Raw genomic sequence first — 20,185 nt, 5'->3', positions numbered from 1 at the left:
AGAAAGACCACAGGCCGGGACTCGAACCCAGAACCTTCTGGTTTCAAGGCAGCAGTGCTACCCACTGTGTCACTGAGCAGCATAATATGACATAAGTTTTATTTTCATATTAAAAATTATGGCTAAATAATATTCAAGAATTTATTTAGTGGAAGTTTGTTGCTTGTCTCTCTACAGTAACCAAAAATCAAAACAATTCCACCTAAACAATGATCACAGCAGCCCTTTTAGTTTGCTATATTGTTTATCTAGTTGATAAACAATAAAACTTGAGAATATCCTTCTGATGCAATTAGCTCGTTAAGGGGATAAGAGGTCACACTCAGATTAAAGTTTCCTTTATGCTAACATCTTGTTTTTTTATAAAAAAATCCCCTAATTTTTTTCCTGCTGTGTCATTACATTTTATTTAGAATAGTATTGCATAACAAGCTTTGATGCTACTATGATTTAACCTTAAGATAAGTTTTTATTTATTGCCATACTGTAGTTCCATCCTTCCAAGTTCTGTTAGGAGTTTGGGGCCCTTCCTTCTACGTTATGTGCCAGCCCCTTTCCTTCCTTCACTTTTAGTCTGTGGATCTGGAGGCAGTCAGCATCTGCGGCAATTAAACATTTCACCCCATCACCGATGCCACGACGCTCATCTTAGTGGCTCTACGTCCCGCTTCTTCCTAATTCTTCCCATTCCTCAGCAGGCAATAAAGAAAAGACCCATAAACATGATATAGAGGATGCTCAACCCTTGGCCTGATGATGGCAGCCCAGACATTAGTTCACTGCCTGTTCCCTGTCTGCCTCAAAGGGCAGACGGTATGAGGCGCCTTCCCTGAGCAGCCGTACAGGAAATGAAATGTGGGGTGAAATGAAATGTTCAGATTCTGCAGGCAGGACACGTCAGTTCAGTTTAGCTTAGGTTCAAAGCAGATTAGATGGAGAAGGTTGTTCATTTAGCAGAAGTAGAATAGGAATTAAAAGAGAAGAGGGACTTTTATCAGATTGAACAAATGTAAGATTCTTTTGGGTAATTTTGCTTTATTATTTTACTTTGTTGTGCCTCGTTCATTGTTTATCCAACCCTCTTATATAATATAGAATGACACAACTTTCTCCAGTTTCTTTTGATTTTCTTTTCCTCTTGATCATTCGGGGCTGTCACATATCTTTTATATTCACCTTGTTTGTTCTCCTTTATTTCCTTCATAACATCTCCTCTGCTGCCCCTAATGTTTCCTTCCTCACCTTGTCCTTTTGTCTTATCTAGTTAAATCAGAAGGAGACGTCCCTCCGTCACCAGCGTCCTCACACCACAGCAGCACCCAGGCGCCCAGCCTGACGGAGGACATGGGGAAGCGCACCCCGCAAGGCAGCCAGAATTCCCTCAACACGGTCAGCTCGGGCAGCGGCTCCACCTCTGGCATCGGCAGCGGTGGAGGAGGGGGAGGCGGGGGGGCCGGCGTCACTGGGAATGCTGTGGTTTCCGCCTCGACGGTTGCGACCACATCCTCTCAGCCTCCCAACGGCACCACAAACGCTGCCCCCGCCTCGGCCGTTCAGCCCTACGACGTGGAGATCCGACGGGGCGAGAATGAAGGGTTCGGTTTCGTCATCGTGTCATCAGTGTCGCGGCCTGAAGCTGGCACCACCTTCGGTAAGAGATGCTTCGCTTAATGAACTTAAAGAATATTCGCTTTGTTTTGATGTTGCGTGCAAACATTACAGTTCTACCCAGCACAAAGTAAAACACACACCAGGGCTTTTTTTTTCCCCCTTAGCTTTGGGTTCTTTCATCTTTTTTTGTCTGCTTTGTGGAACTTCTTTGTACCGTCATAAGAACCACTGGGCGTTAAATAGCCTGACAGCAAGCAACGATTCTGGCTATTTACAGTCGCACCAGATCAGTATCAACAGCCTTCAAAGAAGCGCATCTTTTTTTTTTTTTCTTGCCTCATTTCCTCTCCAGCCTGTCAAACCTAGACACTGAAACTCTTTCTTCGCCTGCAGCTGCTGCTACATTATCTCAAAGCTTTCATAATTGATCACAAGTGAAGTGGGTCTTACGTAAGGCGTCTGTATTATTGAGCTCCACTTAAATTGCTTCAGCAGAGCAGGTTGGCACTAAAAGCCTAATGACAACTTAATGAGGATGCAGCTCTCCAAACGCAGAATAGATGAATCAATCATATTTGATTGATATTAACTATTTTACACTTCGTTTTTAGATAACATTGAAAAGTGTAATTGCTGATAAAAATAAATCCATTTGGCTTTTTTAACCGTATTTTTTGAATTTGTTTAAACTGTTTGATTTTCTAAGAAGTCAATTTTCCATTAACTTATTTCAGGTTTACGGTTCCATAAAAATTGCTTATACCCCTTTGAGCTTTTTCACATTTTCCTACACATGCAACCACACAATTCAATATATCTGGACAGGAGAAAAGCGTAATTTTATAAAGCTGATCACAGATAGAAATATGATAAGTGGGGTTTGAATTTTTTTGGCCTCCTTTATGCTGTTGCTTTCTAGCAAATTCCCTTCCTTTGCAAATAGAGCTCATCTGCATTTAATTTGATTAAAGGCTGTTAAAATATGTGACATAAGGTGCTTTGGTTTGAAAGGGGCCACAAACTGAATATTTGGCTTAAATACAAAAAGGTATTTGTGATGTAAAACTATCGGGTTCAATGATGAACATCATGCTTAGGAATTTAGTTTAGTTTTGTTCATTTATTAGGATCTCCATGAGTTTCCACCAAAGTGGTGACAAATCCCCATGGGATCTAATTAATCAAATACAATAAGGACTCTAACAGAATTTCGACTATTTTAGCATTCACATAATAAATCTGACATCATATTTTATATACATAAACTTAAATACACATCTGGTGTTAGTGGTATTTTAAAATATAATACCCCTTTTCCAGTTATTTATTTTATTCTTTAATTGCACTATAAAAACATTTTTATAATAACTTTGTCAAAGTTTAAATTATTTACAGATGAGTATCTAGTTAAAATGATAATGTCTCAGTCTCCCTGTTTTATTTTGTGTTAAAAAAAAAAAGTTAATAATACAGTGCATTTCAATGATAATTAAGAACAAAGTAAATCTTAAAAGTATTTTTTTTTATGCATTACTGGCCTTTATTCACAGTAACAGGCTGAGGGGAGCAGCCAGCATCCCAATGGCAGAAATTAGGCCTCTGACATTTTTTTCTACACAGATCAGGCCGACTGGTCAGAGAACAGTGGAAATAACAGGAGCTGCAGGGCAAACCTAGCAGGACCACTGTTAGAGGCTAGAATCACTTAATGGTGGGTTGGGGGTTTACTGCAAGCAGAGCCATGACCTTAAACATACAGCCACAGCTATAATTAGCAGCTCAGGGTTAGAGCATAAGCATATATTAGAGTGGCCCAGTCAAAGTATACGCTAACGTCCAGCTAATACGAAAAAAAAAAAAGGGGTCCAGAGATACCCTAAATCACTATTTTTAAACCCTTCTCCTCAAGACTCACTACCCTGCATGTTTTAGATGTTTTCCTGCTTCAACACACCTGATTCAGACGATTGCAGTTCAGTAATCCCCATTAATCTGCTGTCAATTGTTATCGGTGTGTGAGAAACGAGGAAGGACCAGGATTAATAAACACTGGTACCAGTTGTACCAGCTGTAGTTTACAAAGTCTTTACTCCTGAAGGCTAACTTTATTGGCATAGAACACCAAACATTAAGAATTTTCTTCATTATTTGACATTTTAAAATCCAAGCATCGGTGCTGTTTCTATGACTAGTTTCATGCCACAATGTGTTTGTCTCTCAAATGACGATGTAATAAATTTGTTTTTTTTGTATTTGAAGCTGACAAAAAGTTAAAGTTGCTGTTCTGCTGAGCCATTCTAGTGTCTGCTCTGCTCGTGTCTGTCGTCTTTAAAAATAGTCTGTATCACCGGATTTCTCACAAAGCGGCTAAGTTCTTCTCCGCAGTTGCAGAGCGGAAAGCACAAACTAGCAGTTGAGCTTTATTTGCTTTGACTTAACAAGTAAAATTCCCACAAGAAATGTTCCGTTGGCGCTTAATATTACACAGCATATACCTGATTTAGATAGATTTGACAAATAGCAACAAATTTGTGCCAGAATTAAAGCAATAAATGTGCTACACAGGTTAAATAATCACTAATAAAAAGGAAGAGCAGATTGATTGCATCCCTCAGATAGACAGGAGAACACATGAGGGTAGATGGAATAATGTCAACTCTGATGTATGTTTTTCGTCTCTAAGATTACAGCTACCTGAGATGCAACAAATACAAGCTGTTTCCATACCCGCTTTCTATATAAATATACCTTGACCTGCGATAGCACTGAGCCAATAGACTCAAAGTCCAGTTCTCTGCAGCTATTAGACACATCTCTGCTGTAACACACCTGACCTAAAGATTATCTCAGAGCTAGCCACCACAGAGCATCTCTGCATGCTAGGGAGACGGTTTATCCATTTGGTTCTGGTGTTCATGGAGATGGGACAAAAATAATGGGCCCTGGAGGATTTGAGTTTGGAACCACTGCTCTATGCACAAGAGATTATTTTAAAAAATACATTTGATATGGTCCTTGAGTCTGGATTTTTCTCTTCTCTTTTAGCGTTCTCTGCGTTTAACTTTCGTCTCAACTTTCTGTTTAAGATTGGAAAATAATCTGACTTTCTTTGAGTCAATTTCTGTTTGGCTGTTTTTTTTAGACACTAGCTAGATGCAAAAAAAACAAAAAAACAAAAAAAAACTGACAACACGAGTATTTGTGTTAATTCATCTGACTGGATTTGCATCGAGATTATGAGTAGACTATGTTGATACCCTCTAAGAAAATGAGTCGTCTTCTCAGCCTTTTCATTCTCTATTCCTGGCATAACTCTGGGGACTGCCTGGCAGCAGGATGTTTGTCTGGGAAGAAGGCTTTTTATGGAGATGCACTCATGACCTTACTTACCCATTCTGCTTTAACTTCTGATTCAGTTTTTGGTTATTTTTTTTCTTTACTTTTCCACTGAAAACTTTAAAACAGAAAAACAATGAGGCAAAACTTGTTTGAAAAAATGGAAAAAAATTATATTCAGCTAAAAAAAATTGATGAATGATTAATGCTGTTTAGGAATGAAAGCATACTGTACCTCTCTAACCTTCATTTGAGTTATTATTAACATCACAGTAGATTCAACAATTTAAGCTGTTAATAGGCAGGAACTTCTGACATTGGTAGTTTTAATGTATTAAATAAAAATAATTATAAATTAGGTTTTGCGATCCTAAACCGGTTAGTTCAGTTAGAGGCGTTTACAGAGATGCTGAAATAAATTCTTTAACCACATATCTCAACAAGTCAACATTTAAACAGGAGCGAATCATTTTCAGAATTAAATTAAAGGAGGACGGGAAAATATAAAAAAGCGCTACATCTCTAGATCTCTTTTTCTGTTTTTGTTTAGCCAATGAAACTCCTCATACAAAAATAAGACAAAAAACTGACAGTTATTCATTGATAAAGTCTTATGTTGCTGAACACCGGGTGGATTTTGTGTACATTTCTGGAGATTGAAATACTAAAATAAATAGAAAAATAGAAACCCTATATTGAGTTTTTTTTTAATGAAAAAAAACATGATCCAGTCTGATTCCTCCACAGATCAGATTTACATGCGGTCCTCTTTGCATATAACAGTGACACGTGTCGATCCGCTCTTCTTCTCTCAGTGACTTTGGCTGTGCTTGCTTTGGGCTGCTGGTGAAATAACCCTCAACTCTCTTGATCCTCTTTCTCTGCTCCTTTCCCACCCTTTTTCCCATCTCTTGAAACACACACAAAAAAAAACACACACACACTGAATCGTGCATCACAACATGTCAATGGTTGACCAAAGCTGGAAATGCATGTGTGGCCATGCCTCACAAAATAGGCCGCATCATCGAGGGGAGTCCAGCGGACCGCTGCGGGAAGCTGAAGGTGGGCGACCGCATCCTGGCTGTCAACGGGAACTCCATCACCAACAAGTCTCACTCTGACATCGTAAACCTGATCAAGGAGGCTGGGAACACCGTCACGCTGCGGATCATTCCTGGAGATGGTGAGTAGGCAGCAGTAGCTTCACGCTGGGATTTCATCTTTTTTTCAACAAGTTGATTCTCACAATTATGCTTTGAGAAGTGAAAAATTGAATAGTTTTCATGTTTTCTTCTGTGTTGTGTAGAGCTGCAGCTTCTCGCCTTTTTAAAGTGAGCATGGCGCCCTGACAGAGCAGCTTCTTGTGGGTTGTTTGTGAATTTTCCCCAGCAGTTGCAGTTTCGCCTTTAGCATGCCCTCGCCTTCAGAGCATGCAGGAGTAATTTAGTTGTCTCTTTGTTTGTTTGTGTGCAAGAGAGAATAAGAATGAGCTAGAACTTCCTGCGTGTGTGCGGGCGTGGTGAATCTGTCACTTTAGCTTTAAATAAAGAGTCTTGTGCATTTTATGTGTTGTGCTTCGCTTAAAAATCACTGCGTCTGATTAACGGTTTTTGTGTTGCTCCCCATCAATCCGAGAGCCGCTGGAGAATTGAGCCGTTTGTCCGCATCGTTGATTTCCAGTTCACTTCACATGAACATCCAGAGAACTTGATGAGAACAGTGAGAGGAAATTGCCCTGACAAAAAGACGCGCAGGGCTTGCAAGAAAGCACTAGGGAGAAATAACTAGATATGCTTTACAGGAAAGTTCCTGTTTGTTTTTATGAGCATGTGTCAACCAGACTGTCTGCTGTGGAGGGCTTTGAAAAGACTGAGGTTTGATTTTAGAAGTAGAGCTTCTAAATGGATCTCCCCACCTCTGTTTACGAGTGTTTTTTTGTATTTTTTTGGTGGATCTATGAAATGTCTGAGGCTGTTACCGCAGGAAGAGCTTCTTCCACAGTTCAGCTGTTCTTTCTCTAATGTGCAGGTTTGTTTTCTGGTTATTCCAGGACATTGGTAGTGTGTTAGTATGAAGGAAAAAGGAAACATTTTTTTTCTTAGTATTATTACTAGTAAAGCTATAAAATGTGTTTGCATTTGTATTCAGTGCCCATCAGTCTGTGTTTTGTAGAATCTCCTTTCATTTCCACTGAGGTTACATTTACTGCTTTGAATATTTCCACTCGTTCCTATTTCCAAAATACCTCCAGCTTTATCTGATTGTTTTGGGGTGATCAGTAAACATTAGTTTTTTTAAGTCTTGCCAGGAATACTTGCTTGTACCTAGATTTGGACTTTGACTAGGCCATTCTTCCAAGTAAACATTCTCTGATCTCGGTCATTTCATTGCATTTCTAGCTGTATATATTAAGTCTCCCCAGTTTTAAGTCTCATTCAGTGCACAGCTGATTTGCTCTGTATTCAGGCACAAAGTGTTTTGGATGCAGGAATAAAATGCACTAAATTTTACACATTTAATGTATAAAAAAAATTCTGAAATAATATGTCATCCTTTTTCCACTCATGCGCTGCTTGGTTGGTCTGCCTTATAAAAAAAATCCAAGTAGAATACAAGGAGAGTTTGTTGGTTCAAAATGACAAATGCTCAAAAGGTTTAAATGCTTCACTAAAGTAGTCAGTTTTTTTTATCCTTTTGTATGTTACCTTTTCCTTTTTTCTTTTCTCCTTTGGGTTTAGGAGTATAGATCTATAAACTAAGAGAAAAGTGAAATAAAAACAGTTTATGACTGATTTTTGATGAAAGGTAGTGGTTCCCCTGCAGAGTGGAAAGACTGACAGGAAACGGTTGGGGAAGAGAAGCAGGGAAAGACGGGGAGGGTTAATAGATTTTTATGATCGTTATGGATCTGCAAAAGCTAACCTTCAATCTGAGAGGAAACTTCTCCCGACCGATCTTATCTGTGGAAGAGAAAGGGATGAATACTGCAAAGTGAAGTCGACTGTGGGAAAAATGGCCCGAGGCAGATTAATAGAGTACCCAGCTGGCTGCAGGAGGAACGCCTACATGGTGTAGAGGCCTTCCTTAATGCAGCAGGAATGTTTGCTTTGTGTTTTCATAAAACAAAAAACTGCACACATCAGAAAAACCAGGAGCGTTTGTGTCAGACAATCGGTTCCCAGCCAGAAAATGAGATGCACACCTTTCATGTGGAAGTGAAAAGTGACAGGTGCTTTCAGAAGATGATTGACAGCAAAAGCTGCTGTTTTATGCAGGTCTCCTGGGTGGTTTCTAAGAAGCTGCAGGTGGAGCTGCAGGGCTTTCTTTGGGTCAGCTAATGTTTGTAGCTGACAGCTGCTGAATGGCCACAAGTGTTCAAACTGAAAGGGAGGAAATGTTCCCAGTGTGAAAGATTGATTTAATCCATCACAGTCTCCTGGAACGCCAGATAGGCCTTGATTATGCAAATACAGTAAATTATGGATTTATGCTACATCAGGAAAAGGCAAACGTATGAGGAAGGTTTTATGTTCTCTGAACAGAGAGGGGTTCATGGGAAGTGTTAAAGAATATCCAGAGTTCAGGTGAAGGCAGGTGAAATGGTGGCGGGGTAATGCAATTTGATTTAGGCAGGTGAAGCAAAACAAACTCTGAAAAAGGAAGAAATTTTGGAAACCACAGTGGGTAACTACTGCTTAAATCCTTCTCTCCCTCCGCTCCTCCCTACAAAGGGCCACACACCACTTTAGGTTTAGTTTTTTTCTTTGAAATTGGAACTGGTCAAGGAAAGATGGTCAAGGATAGTTTGGACTGAATTTTATATTTAAAGTTATCTTCTTGTCTGGTTGGTTCGCTAAGGTGGTAATAAAGGGAAGGTTTTGGTCACATTTTAGGTCACATTAGTTCGCAGGATTACTTGAAAGGCTCTGAACAGATTATAATTAAATGTTAACCTCATGCCAAGTAACAATCAAGTACATTTTCTAGATTATCCAGATCATAATCCAGATAAAGAAACTCAGGGATACCAACATTATTTTGCGGAACAAGCAGTTCCACCATAAACCAGAGGGATCAGCAGTGACATTTGATAACTTAAGCATAGGACTCAAAAGGTCCTTAAGTATTATTCTAAAGACAAACATAGAAAAACAGAAGAAAAGGGAGCTACACCTCTCTTGAAGTCTTGCTCTGCTGATCAAAGAAGAAAGCAGCTTGAAAAGTTAAGAAAAGATATTAAGGAAATTTCTACCAGAGGTGCGCCTCTTGCCCAGTACCAATTCATTAAAATTTGGTAATGATCCAGATCAAAGGTGTAAGTCACAATATGGTGCAAAATCTGCTGCTTTGGGGAGGTCTGCGATCTCTGAGAGCTTTTGATTCTCAAACTGTGATTATAATCTTTCCTTTGGTCTCATTCCTACAGAGTCATCCAATGCATCTTTGTTGACAAATGCAGAGAAGATTGCCACCATAACCACCACTCACACAGCTCAGCAACAGGCAGCACCTGAGGCCAGGTGAGCATTCCTCTGCAAAGTTTACTGTGGACCGAGTCTGATCAAATCCTTTCTGATTAACTTATTAACCCAAACTGTAACTTACTGTTTTCTTACTTTCAGGACCAACACTAAACCAAAACAGGAATCTTACGAGTTTAAAGCTCCTACGAACACTGCTCCCCAGCCCCCCATCCAGCAAGACTCAGCTCAGGTATGTAAAAACACACCAGTCGTTCACCTGTCCATTCAACCGTTTCATGTCTCCATCAAGCACTCACCATTTCTAACCAAATCCCCATTGTCTTGTCACTCATCCACTCGAGCGGCTAGAACATCTAAGCACACATCGAGCTCCTTCCCCTCCCCTCCAGCTCATACTCCCACCCACCTTCTCAAGGACAAACGGGGGCATTTTTATTTATCTATCTCTGTGTGATCGGCGGCTGAGTCTGAGCGTTTAAGAAGAGCCTGTTTACTTTCAAAGTACCTCCTCAGTCCATTGTGTTCACCGCTGAATTAATCTGCTGTTGTGGAGATGGCTCTCCTAGATAACATTGATCCCTCTGCAGAGGAGATTAGGAGGGCATGAAGACAAAGCTGCAGACTGTCTGCCTGTCCTTGCGCTGCCCAGTCTGGCTCTTGTATGCCTAGAGCCCAAAGCATCAATAATTCAGCATCCTTACACCTGAGCATATGCACACACACAAACACCCCCCACACACATTCTGGCACATCTGCTAACTGGGTGTGTCTTTCCTGGAGGTGGTATTTGTCCCTTGCTCTTGAAATTGGAGCCAGTTTTTTAAAAAAAACACACGAATCACAAATACATGACCTTGACACCAACACGTCTGTTTCTTCTCCCTATTAATGTCCATGCTTCCTCACAGGACTCCGTGTTCTACTCTGTGGAATTGGAGAGGGACAACAAAGGCTTTGGCTTCAGCCTGCGGGGAGGAAGAGAGTACAACATGGACCTGTACGTGCTGAGGCTTGCTGAAGAAGGAGCTGCTGTTCGCAATGGGAAAATGAGGGTATGGACACGTTATCGCAGAAGCTCCATGTGTCTACACCAAAAATCCAAGACCTTTTGTTCTCGATATCGTTTGGATTCGCATAAAATATGAAATTGCACCAGATAAACTCAAAGTTTATAAGAAACAATGTATTTTAGACACTCTCCTGATGCGATCCACAGTAGTTTAATTATTTTAGCTCTATAAACTCGCTCAGTAAAGATGTTTAATTAAGGCAGGGGTTTGCAACCTGCGGCTCATTAGACCCTCTACACTGGCTCTTAATAAGGGCTAAAAATTATATAAACAACAAACTAATGTACTAAATTAACAAATACCTGCCTTAAAAGCATTATTGGTTTTTATAAAAAAATATTTTAATAGAATTTTCACTACAGAGTGACATTAAAAGCAATAGCTTTTAGAGCTATTTTTATTTTATTTAGCTTAGGAAATTTTGTTATATTATTATCATTTTACATCAAATAAAGATACTTCATCATTTTAAAAGCTCAGTATAAAAATATACTGTTGGCTGTTTGCAGTGGCAACAGATTTTTTTATGGCAGATAATTAACATTTTGAAGCTCTAAACGACTTTTACTTGGTCCAATTCAGGTCAAAATGGCTCTTTGAGTAAAAGGTTCTAACCCAGGGGTCTACAACCTTTTATATCCAGTTTTTAATTATATTGCCCCTAAAATGTTCAAATCCTTATTGTTTATTTGACTTGATTTCACTTTGTTGATAAAGAAAACCCCAATTCCTTAGATTAACAAATTAATCTTCAACACCTATAACACAAATTAGGAAAAACCAACACCTAATACCGAGAATTCTCACAAAAGGAAACCAAAAGGTTCATAAACATCCCTGCTTCATCAAACACGAAGTTTGCTTTTCTTTTCATTTTCCAGATTATAGATATAGGGTTAGTTTTCTCTCTCCTCCAGTAAATGTGGTGTCTGGATTGTTTTTCCTATGAATTGTAGATGATATTTAAAATGTGAGTCAGCTTTTTCATTGAGGCTTGTCTCTCAAATGAAACAGTGGTAAATGTTGATGATGAATTGTGTTTATGCCCTTTTCCCTGCAGCAGTGACGGTGCCGTTTAATTTGACCTGGAACAGATCCCAAAACATTACTCTACATGTTCGCTCGGTCTGAAACCACAATACTTTTTCCCTTAGAAGTATTTTTTTTTTTTCTAAAGGCCTGCCTTAGTCTCCTGAGCTTCAATTCAGCCAAATTCATCCCAGCTCTCACTTCGTATTTCATAGTCATTAAAAACGTGTTTGAGGAATTAGGTTGAGGAAATTTGTTTCATTTTTTTGTGACTGTGATATAGTGACACTAATAGCCTGTTTATTATACAGAATGGAGCAAATTTAATCAAGTCTGACGATAATATCTCTATATAATCTGATTAAAGTTGTGTGTTTTTCTTTCACACACATCTCTGCAGCATATCTTAACAGGGCATCTATGTTTGTTTTTTTTAGATTCTTAACCATTTTTAAGGTACAAAACCAGTTTTTTAAGGTGCCATCGAAAAATCGTGCCCCTTTGGCTTTAGCTCTCGTCTGCAACACAGTCTTAATGATTTGTAGAGTTATTAAACACATTTAGTTGGGTGTTTTCAAAGTGCAACCAACTGATGTTAACAGGTGAATTAGTGGGGTAGTAACTGTCCTCACATTGATAGAAAATACAACAGAGGGTCTTTAGCAATTGGATCGATATCTTTGGGCTTTATTTGAACCGATTCTGTTACAAATCAATGGGAGGGGAGGGGTCATTATGAGGGCTTTAAAATGCTGGCTGCTATGATAAGTTAAAATTTTTTCTTTTCTTTTTTTATCCCTTTTATAGCTGAGCTGTAGTGTGATAACAGCACCTGTCATTGTTGCAGCATCATTAAGGAGTATAATCCTGATTTGCTGAGTTACTTTCTCAGTAGAAGCTTATAAATTGGCATCCATAATGCCACAGCTGTCATTATGCAGGGTGTGTTACAATAAGCACGATGGGCTGGGTAAACAATATGCAGATACATCTTTTTAAGAGTCTCCCAATGTGTTTGCTTGTCAGACCGTGCTGAGAACTCTGAAAGATCCTGCACAAATTAGAAAGCTAATTGATTTTCTCTCTGCTCAGTAAGGAAAGACAGTAAGTTGGTGTAATTGGAGCATTTGTACATGCATGTCTGAACCCTGCAGTTTTTTGAGTGCAGCTTATTTAGAAGAATTATTAATAGCAGCAGCAGCAGTTCTGTGAGGCAGAGAGATGTGTCAGACAGAGAGCTGCTCGCTGCCAAAGCAGTATTCCCCTGGTGCCAGCTGCTCTGACAGCTAACCTGGGGGGGGGCGGGGGGTGTTCAAGAAAACCAAAAATGTTTCTTCCTGCTTCCTGTTTTCCCTCCCGTCTCTCGGCGTCACAGTTTCTGCCTTTTGATTTGCTTTCTGTAAAACTGTTGAAGAAAAGCAGAGAAAAAAGTGGCTTCAGTGAATTTTTGTCAGTCGGATTTCAAAATGTAACTTCTTGTCAACTTGTCCACCCCTTCCCTCCGTGTTTCTGACAACGTCTTTCTGAACCTCCTTCTTTCACGTCTCTGTCCTTCCTTCCTTCCTTCCCTCCTGTCATTTGTTTTCCTGCCACTGTCTCCTCTCGTTTTTCTGCTTCCCCTCCTCACATGTCACTCTGCCTCTCCTCATCTCCCCCCGCCTTGTTCCCGCAGGTTGGAGATGAGATCTTGGAGATCAACGGCGAAAGCACCAAAGGCATGAAGCACGCACGGGCCATCGAGCTCATCAAGAACGGAGGCCGAAACGTCCACCTGGTGCTCAAGAGGGGTGACGGCTCCGTGCCTGAATATGGTGGGTCAATCTACGAAAACATTCCCTTCTCCCCCATCTTCACACCCTGAGCTGGACGGTGGTGGGGTTTGAAGGGGCAAAGAACTGAACCGCTCACCCAGGACAGGACAGGAAGGAGGTTTTGCTTGGCTTTAAAGTCTCTCTGTGGTGAAGGTCACTCCTGTGCTTTTGGATTCTGGTGCAAAGGAGCTGAGAGGGTGCTTCTTTGGGTGCTGTTGGCCCTCCTGCTGTCGCCTGCTCTCAGTTTCCATCTCATCCCGCTGTCACTTTCCACCTTCTGGGCCGCTCATCTAAAGCACACTGTTGGGACTTTACAGAAAGGTGCTGGGCCTAATTTCAGTGCAACGTTTAGTGTTTACAGGTTTGAATGACCAGAGGAGGATGGAAAAAAAAAAAATCTTTTTTTTTTCTAAGTAAGAAGTGACATATATTGCTCTAGCTTATTATTAAACACCAGTTCAGCATTACAAGAAAAGGACAAACTTGATTCTATGCTTCCCGTAAATGATGGGACGCCTCACAGCATGGCTTCATTGTGACACAAACATATTTATGATATTTATTGGAGGTGAATGTAAGCTACTGAACTCCTAAAGGGTTGAAGTGAAAACTGTAAGAAAACGAAGAGGCAGCCTAATACAAGCACATCCAATAAATGGAACTATCTTTTAAAAGTCAACATCTAATTTAGTTCGAAATCATATAGATGAATTGCACATCAAGTGATATATTTCAGGTCTTTATTTCTGTAGCGGTGATCAGCCGGTGGCTCTGAGTGGGTGATTAGGAAGCCCAGCTGGCTCTAACAGAAGCCTGCAGCTTGTTAGCGATGATGGACCTTTGATATCTTGGGCATTAATATTGGAAGTTCTTTATTGTCCAACAATGGGGAATTTAACCCCTGCATTTAACCCATCCCCTTGGGGGGCACTGTTGGTGCTGTCCACCGTTAAGGGTCTTGCTCAGGGACCCAGAGTGGCAGTCTGTTGGAGTGTGCAGGACTTGAACTCAGAACCTCCTCGGCCACATTACAGAGCAGGAATCTATATGTTGTTATTGTGGGTAGGTGCCAGGTCTCACTGAGAAATTTAAATGTTCTAATAGCTTGTGAGGAAAAAGAGGAAGCATGAAATACAGCTAAATATCCTGGGAGACTCAAAAAGACAAAACGGCTCCATTGATCAAAACCTTCATGTTTGTCCGCTTCTCCTCCGTTACCCATTGACCTTTACTCTTTGATTTTTTTAAAGAGAGAATTTGACAACTGTGCAGCTGGTCTTTTTCACCTCAGTCTTGTTGAGACACAGCTAATATTTTCTCAGTGGTTTCATTTTGAAATAGTTTCCTGTTCTTGTTAATAGCCAGTGTCCAATCTGTCAATCCCTGGAAAATGTCCTGGTGTAGGTGCCCCCTATTTTGTACCTTAGTTTTTTTTCTTCCCGTCAGCTCTGCATTGATTTGCACTGTAATCAGCCAGATTCTTTAATAGTGGCCTTTTTGTAGCTATTCCTCCTTGTTCAGAGTTTCAAAGACAGTGAGTTGGACTAATTAAGCAGCAAACAGCACTGCCATAATGTAACTTTTCATAAAAATACTAGTCAGATTTTCTTAGAAACTGAATTGCATTTTTTAGCAGTCCACCTGAATCATCAAAGGTTACAGAAATAAAATCTTGAAATATATCACTGTCTGTAATGAGTCCTGTTTAAACCCAGTTTCACCATTTGACTTAAATGTACACTTTGATCAGATCCTAGGTTCTCTAGATGCCATTTTTGCTCTTTATTTTCCGCTTTGCTGTGCTTGACATTCCTCACTCATTGTCAGTGTCATTAAAATGCTGTGAAGATTCAAAACACCTGACTCCACACATCCCAGTGTAAAAAGAAACCAGGCTGTGGCGCTTATATAAAGCTTTGTACAGTGATGAAATGAAAAGACATTTTTACAAGTATTTTTGTTCATTGTATAGAGCCATGAATCAAAGCCACATATAAATGGAGAAAAAGTTTATTGCTGCATGAACGTGTCAAGAGTGTCAACTTGAAGTTTTTTCGCCCCCCTTCTATTGTCGATTTTCCATAATATTTATGGAACCTTTCTTTTTTTAATTGTTGTATAGAAAAGGTTTTGATTGATAGTCAACAGTCATGGACATTTTTCATTGTCTTGCTTTTTTCGTCTTTTTCTTTTTGAGTGGAAAGGCATTTGCTTGTGTATGTTTATTTGCAATTATCTGAATCGATATGGCGTCATGAGAACTTTGTATATTTTTGACCATTGTTTGTATTATTATTATTTTTTTTAAGTTGACAGAAACCTTTTTGCCAGCTTTGCCAGTGTTTCTTCTTTTGATTTTCAGGATTTGAATTTATTTTTTCTGCTGCTTCATTGTCAACATGTCCAAGTGTGTGTGTGTGTGTGTGTGTGTGTGGTTGAGTGTATGTTTGAGTTGTGGTGGTGGGGGCTGTCACTGTTCTGTGTAACTGGTGGCTTTCACTGAAGGGTTTGGGCAACTTCCTGGACTGTCTCTTTACTCTGAATGATTAAATAAACACTTTTTTTCCAATAAGAATCAACACAATCTGTAATTCTCCCTTGTCTTTTTTCCAGTTGGTTCCAATCAATCTAAACTTTTGTGTTTTGTTTTGTTTTTTTTGTTTTTTTTTTCTGTTTTTGTGTATGCTCTCCTCTCTGTGTGTTGCGCGGGGCTCTTGTCTTCCTTCAGGGATGGCCGCTCCCCATCTCACAGCAAGTGTGAGAAATGACAAGATGGGGGAGGCCTCTGTCCTCCAAAATCCGACCACGGTTTGTGACCGTCCTCCTCTGTTATCTGGCTTTCCCCGTCTCTTTCTCTCTTCCTCCTGGTGTGTGTGCTGTGGCCTCAGATCACTCATGCCTGTGCTCTGCTCCATGCATATACAGCCGTTCATCCAAACGCTTTGCTGGTGTTGACGCTGCGCACCTCCTGCTCTTCATTTTGGTTTTAAAGTCTGCAAATCTGAAAATTAGGTGCAAAGTACTGGTTTGAGAAGTGTCTTTTCTGTGCATAGTGATAGCTCCCAGGGACCTCCACTCGATGTTTGATGCAGTTTTTTTAGGCACGTTTTAGTAAAAGTTAAACTGAAGGATTTTTGTCAAGAATTTTCAGAGGACGGAGGCAAACAATGCAGTGGCATTCCCTAAAATCAGCAGCTGATAGAAGACCAGAATAAGACAGAAGTCCAGTAAATGAGCGCTCTTTTATTGGATCTGGTTCCAAATATAACTTCAATCTTTGAAGAATTTTAATATATCTAAATCCAAATAAAAAAGGGAGTAAATTAAAAGCATAAAACATTTCAGAATGAGAAAAACCATACATTTTTCAACTGTTTGTGCTTCGTAACAGCATAAACATTACCCTTTAGGAAATGTTCTTTATTGCTCTCAAAATAGTCCTTATGTTAGAAAATAACAAGTCTGTTTTCATTCCAGTATACTAGAATTACCCAGATGAAATGTTTTTAGAGATAAAAGATCAAAGGCAGCTCAGACTGGAGATGAATGGGAGGGTTTTGATAATTATTGCTATAGTGGTGCCATGATGAATCAAACTATTTTGAACCCATTGCAGAGGTTTTCTGTTTTAGAATTTATTTCTGGTTGCTGGTCTAATTGTAGAAAATAAGTCAGAAAACAACTTAAAAAATAGGTTTGTTCTTAAAGCAACAAGTACTGCAGCATTTCAACAGCAAAAACAAAAAAAAACATTTTCACCTGATATTAAATTCTGACGACCCATGGATTAGACTCTGTAAGAAAAATAAAACTAAATTAAAAGTAAAATGGTCCTTTAGTTAAATTTTGCTGGATCTCCTTTATGTGGAATAAGTCGATCCAATGGTTTAAATGAGAGTCAGTGTAAATTAGAGTGTTTTAGTTGTGAAGATGTTGTGATCAGTTAAACAATAACCTTGCTTCTGTGTCCAGATCTTTATCAATTAAATTAAAAGCTTTGAAGCACTGAGACATTCCCATGAGTTCTAGAAATATCCTTTATTTTCTCTCAGTTGGGAGCACAGGCAGAAAAGCAAATAGTGGCGTATACATAGTGAGAAATTGGGTGTTAAAATTAACATTCTACCTGTTTTAGTCTAAACAGAGTATTTACAGTTTAAATCTGCTCAAGTTTTGGGAGTTGATAGTAAGTGAAAACTTGACAGCTATGCAGTATAACTTTTACTCTGTATGCTGTCAATTACCACCAATCTCTGAGAGTTCTTCTGGATTTTGAAACTACAATTAGTGAAATTAACTGAAGAGTAGCTATAGAATAAGTTTTACATTCATTTATAGTAAGACCAAATGTTATTTGAAAAGGTTAACTTAACTAAAACTTGTTTTTTACTGTATAAATTAGCAGATTTGAGGTCAAAATATAAAGATGGAAAACAATATAAAAGTGATAAGAGCGATGAATCATCCAGCTTTGATTTGCCTCTTTAGGTTTTGAATTTGGAATGGGGAGCTTCAAGTTAAACACTGACTCTTTGTCATCTTTGTTTTCACCAGAAATTCAAGTAATGGTGTCAAACTAATTATTTAAAAGCTGTGAGAGTGTATTTATTGATCATTTTTCTAAGTTTTGAATGCTGAATGGGTATTTTTTTTGCAACATGCATTTCAAGCAGACTACAAATATGTTTCGATAATCGTACGTGTGGGCATATTCATAGTTTCTAGGTATTTAGATTAAAATTACCAAGAGTAACAGTTCACAGTATATGAATCGTCGACCCAATTCAGCAGCTTTGATTGCATGTACTGTAGGACATTTCATCCTGAGGAGTCCAGCCCCATTTCTTCTGAGATGTAACCTTCTCCAGGTCAAGGAACAGGTTTGTTTTGGTAACGGATCCTTTGCATTCACTGGCTGCCTCTCCATAATATCTTTTCTTTTAGCTGTCATTGGCTACTTGTGTCATCTGACATTTGCTTAACATCAGATTGGCTTCCATTAGAAATGTTCTCAGCTTCATGTCTAACTGAGTCAGCATGATTTTTGTCAAAGTCTGTGGAGTCTTGTGTGTAGATCCATGTTTGAACACTCTAGCCTCATCTGTTTGTCAAACTGTGTTGCAGACGGCAGCCCCAACGACATCAGCACAGTTGACCCAGTCACAAGGATACAAAACGCTGCGGAAGTGAGTTCCCTGCCTCTAACTAATGCACCATCAGAGTCCAGCTTCCCACCAGAACCCCCACCTCATTCACGGAGCAAAACGGAGCCGAGCCGTCGCACCCATGGCACTGGCAAGCCCCATCGTTCCCATCATCGTCATCACTCCCCCAGCAAATCCAAAGGGAAGAAGTCTAAAGGAAGGCATGGGCACAAGCAGAATAAGAAAAAGGATGACAAGGAAAAAGAAGGCCATCGGCATCGAAGCCGCCACCGCTCGCCTCATAGGGGGCAGGGCCGTTCACGTAGTGCAGACAACATGCTGGATAGCCGTGATAGAGGGCACCGCCGAGGCCGTTCACCAGAACGGCGCCACGGCCAACACTCCTCGAACCACCGCCACGGCTCTCCTCGACGCTCCCCTTATCGCCGCTCTCCAACCCGCTCACCATACCGACGCTCCCCATACCGCTCTCCTAGACGCTCCCCTTACCGCTCTCATCGCCACTCTCCTCGCCGTTCTCCTCATCGCCACAGGTCCCCCAATCGCTACCACTCTCCAAACAGACATCGCCACCGCTCCTCAGACCCCTACCGTTATACCGCAACTGAGAGAAACAATGAAAAGCCAACGGTAGATGAGGCTGCAATGACCGGGACTCCAGAACCAAGCCTCCCTTTTGAAGAGAGTATCCTTCGGGAGTCGCCGGCCCTGGACCGCCTGAACAGGGACCCCACTCTTTCACTTCCACCACTACAGAGAGAGGATCGTCTCTACGGGCAGGACAGTCTTCTAATGAGAACCTCCTCCATGGAAAGAGCCTACAGAGGAGACAGACTTGGCATGGCATCCCGTGACAACTTCAAAGACGTCACCCTGCCCAGAGTCCGCACCCCTGATTTTGATTCATCCTACCAGAAGTACACCTCCCTGTTGAGAGGGCGTACACCTGAGATGGTTGAGAGGGATGGGCTCTTTGCCAGTCGAGGTAGCACCCCTGAACCCCGATACCGTGCTCGCAGCCTTGGACGGGCCATCTCCCCAGCCAGGAGGGACGACTCGGAGGATGAAGAAGATGACGATCATTTTGTTGCGGCTAAGGTGAGAGAGTACTACAGCACACTCAAGTCAGACACCAGCCGCCAAACCAAGCCTATGATCCCTGAGCCTAAGAAGACCTACAAGGATAATCCCAAAGACCTGAGCATCTGATTGGTCAGCTCTCAGCCAATCATTGATACCACTCACACAGCACCTCAAGTACTCACTTCCATTATCGGTTCTACAGGAATGCACCAACTTGTGTTCTCGTACTCATAGAAAGCACCACACACACACACACACACAAAACACACACACACTGAAATACATACCTTAACTACATGCATTCATACACAAATTATGTAACTGTGTTGAGTTACTAACAAAAGTGATTCCAAAAGGACTTTTGAAAGCTGTTTTTTTTTTCTTTTTTTTATCTGTTTTCTTTCTTTTTTGTTAAAACATTCTTCATTTACAGACTTTTACAGAAAATATAAAACAGAAAAAAAAAAAACAATGATGTGCCTAAGAGTTCCATTAACAAGCAGCATTTTGTTTTTAATCCGATATGTGGCGGGCGTTTTGTGACCCACTGTCAGACGAGGAAATGTATGAACTTTTTCCATGAGGTTCCGCGC

The 20,185-nt window shown here is 40.4% G+C and overlaps 1 protein-coding gene across 7 annotated transcripts in view; it reads left to right on the top strand.

Moving 5' to 3' along the window:
• The window catches only part of magi1b (membrane associated guanylate kinase, WW and PDZ domain containing 1b), a 182,531-nt gene extending 163,847 nt beyond the window's left edge, over positions 1-18,684 (top strand). For 4 of the 7 annotated variants that reach the window (XM_038277884.1, XM_038277886.1, XM_038277883.1 and 1 more), the window contains 4 exons: positions 1,265-1,651; positions 5,930-6,133; positions 9,377-9,470; positions 9,573-9,903. In XM_038277884.1, the coding sequence (XP_038133812.1) occupies positions 1,265-1,651; positions 5,930-6,133; positions 9,377-9,470; positions 9,573-9,888 (1,001 nt within the window). In that variant the 3' untranslated portion in view covers positions 9,889-9,903. Of the gene's footprint in view, positions 1-1,264; positions 1,652-5,929; positions 6,134-9,376; positions 9,471-9,572; positions 9,904-10,337; positions 10,487-13,205; positions 15,929-16,072; positions 16,153-18,468 lie in introns of those variants that run through there. The other 3 variants (XM_038277888.1, XM_038277887.1, XM_038277885.1) reach the window with 3 other exon arrangements.
• The last annotated feature ends 1,501 nt before the right edge of the window (positions 18,685-20,185 follow it).

This window comes from Cyprinodon tularosa, unplaced genomic scaffold (genome assembly GCF_016077235.1).
Source record: "Cyprinodon tularosa strain WSP-4 unplaced genomic scaffold, ASM1607723v1 ctg135, whole genome shotgun sequence".
NCBI classification, from domain to species: Eukaryota; Metazoa; Chordata; class Actinopteri; order Cyprinodontiformes; family Cyprinodontidae; genus Cyprinodon; species Cyprinodon tularosa.
This window is presented reverse-complemented; position numbering and strand designations above follow the sequence as displayed.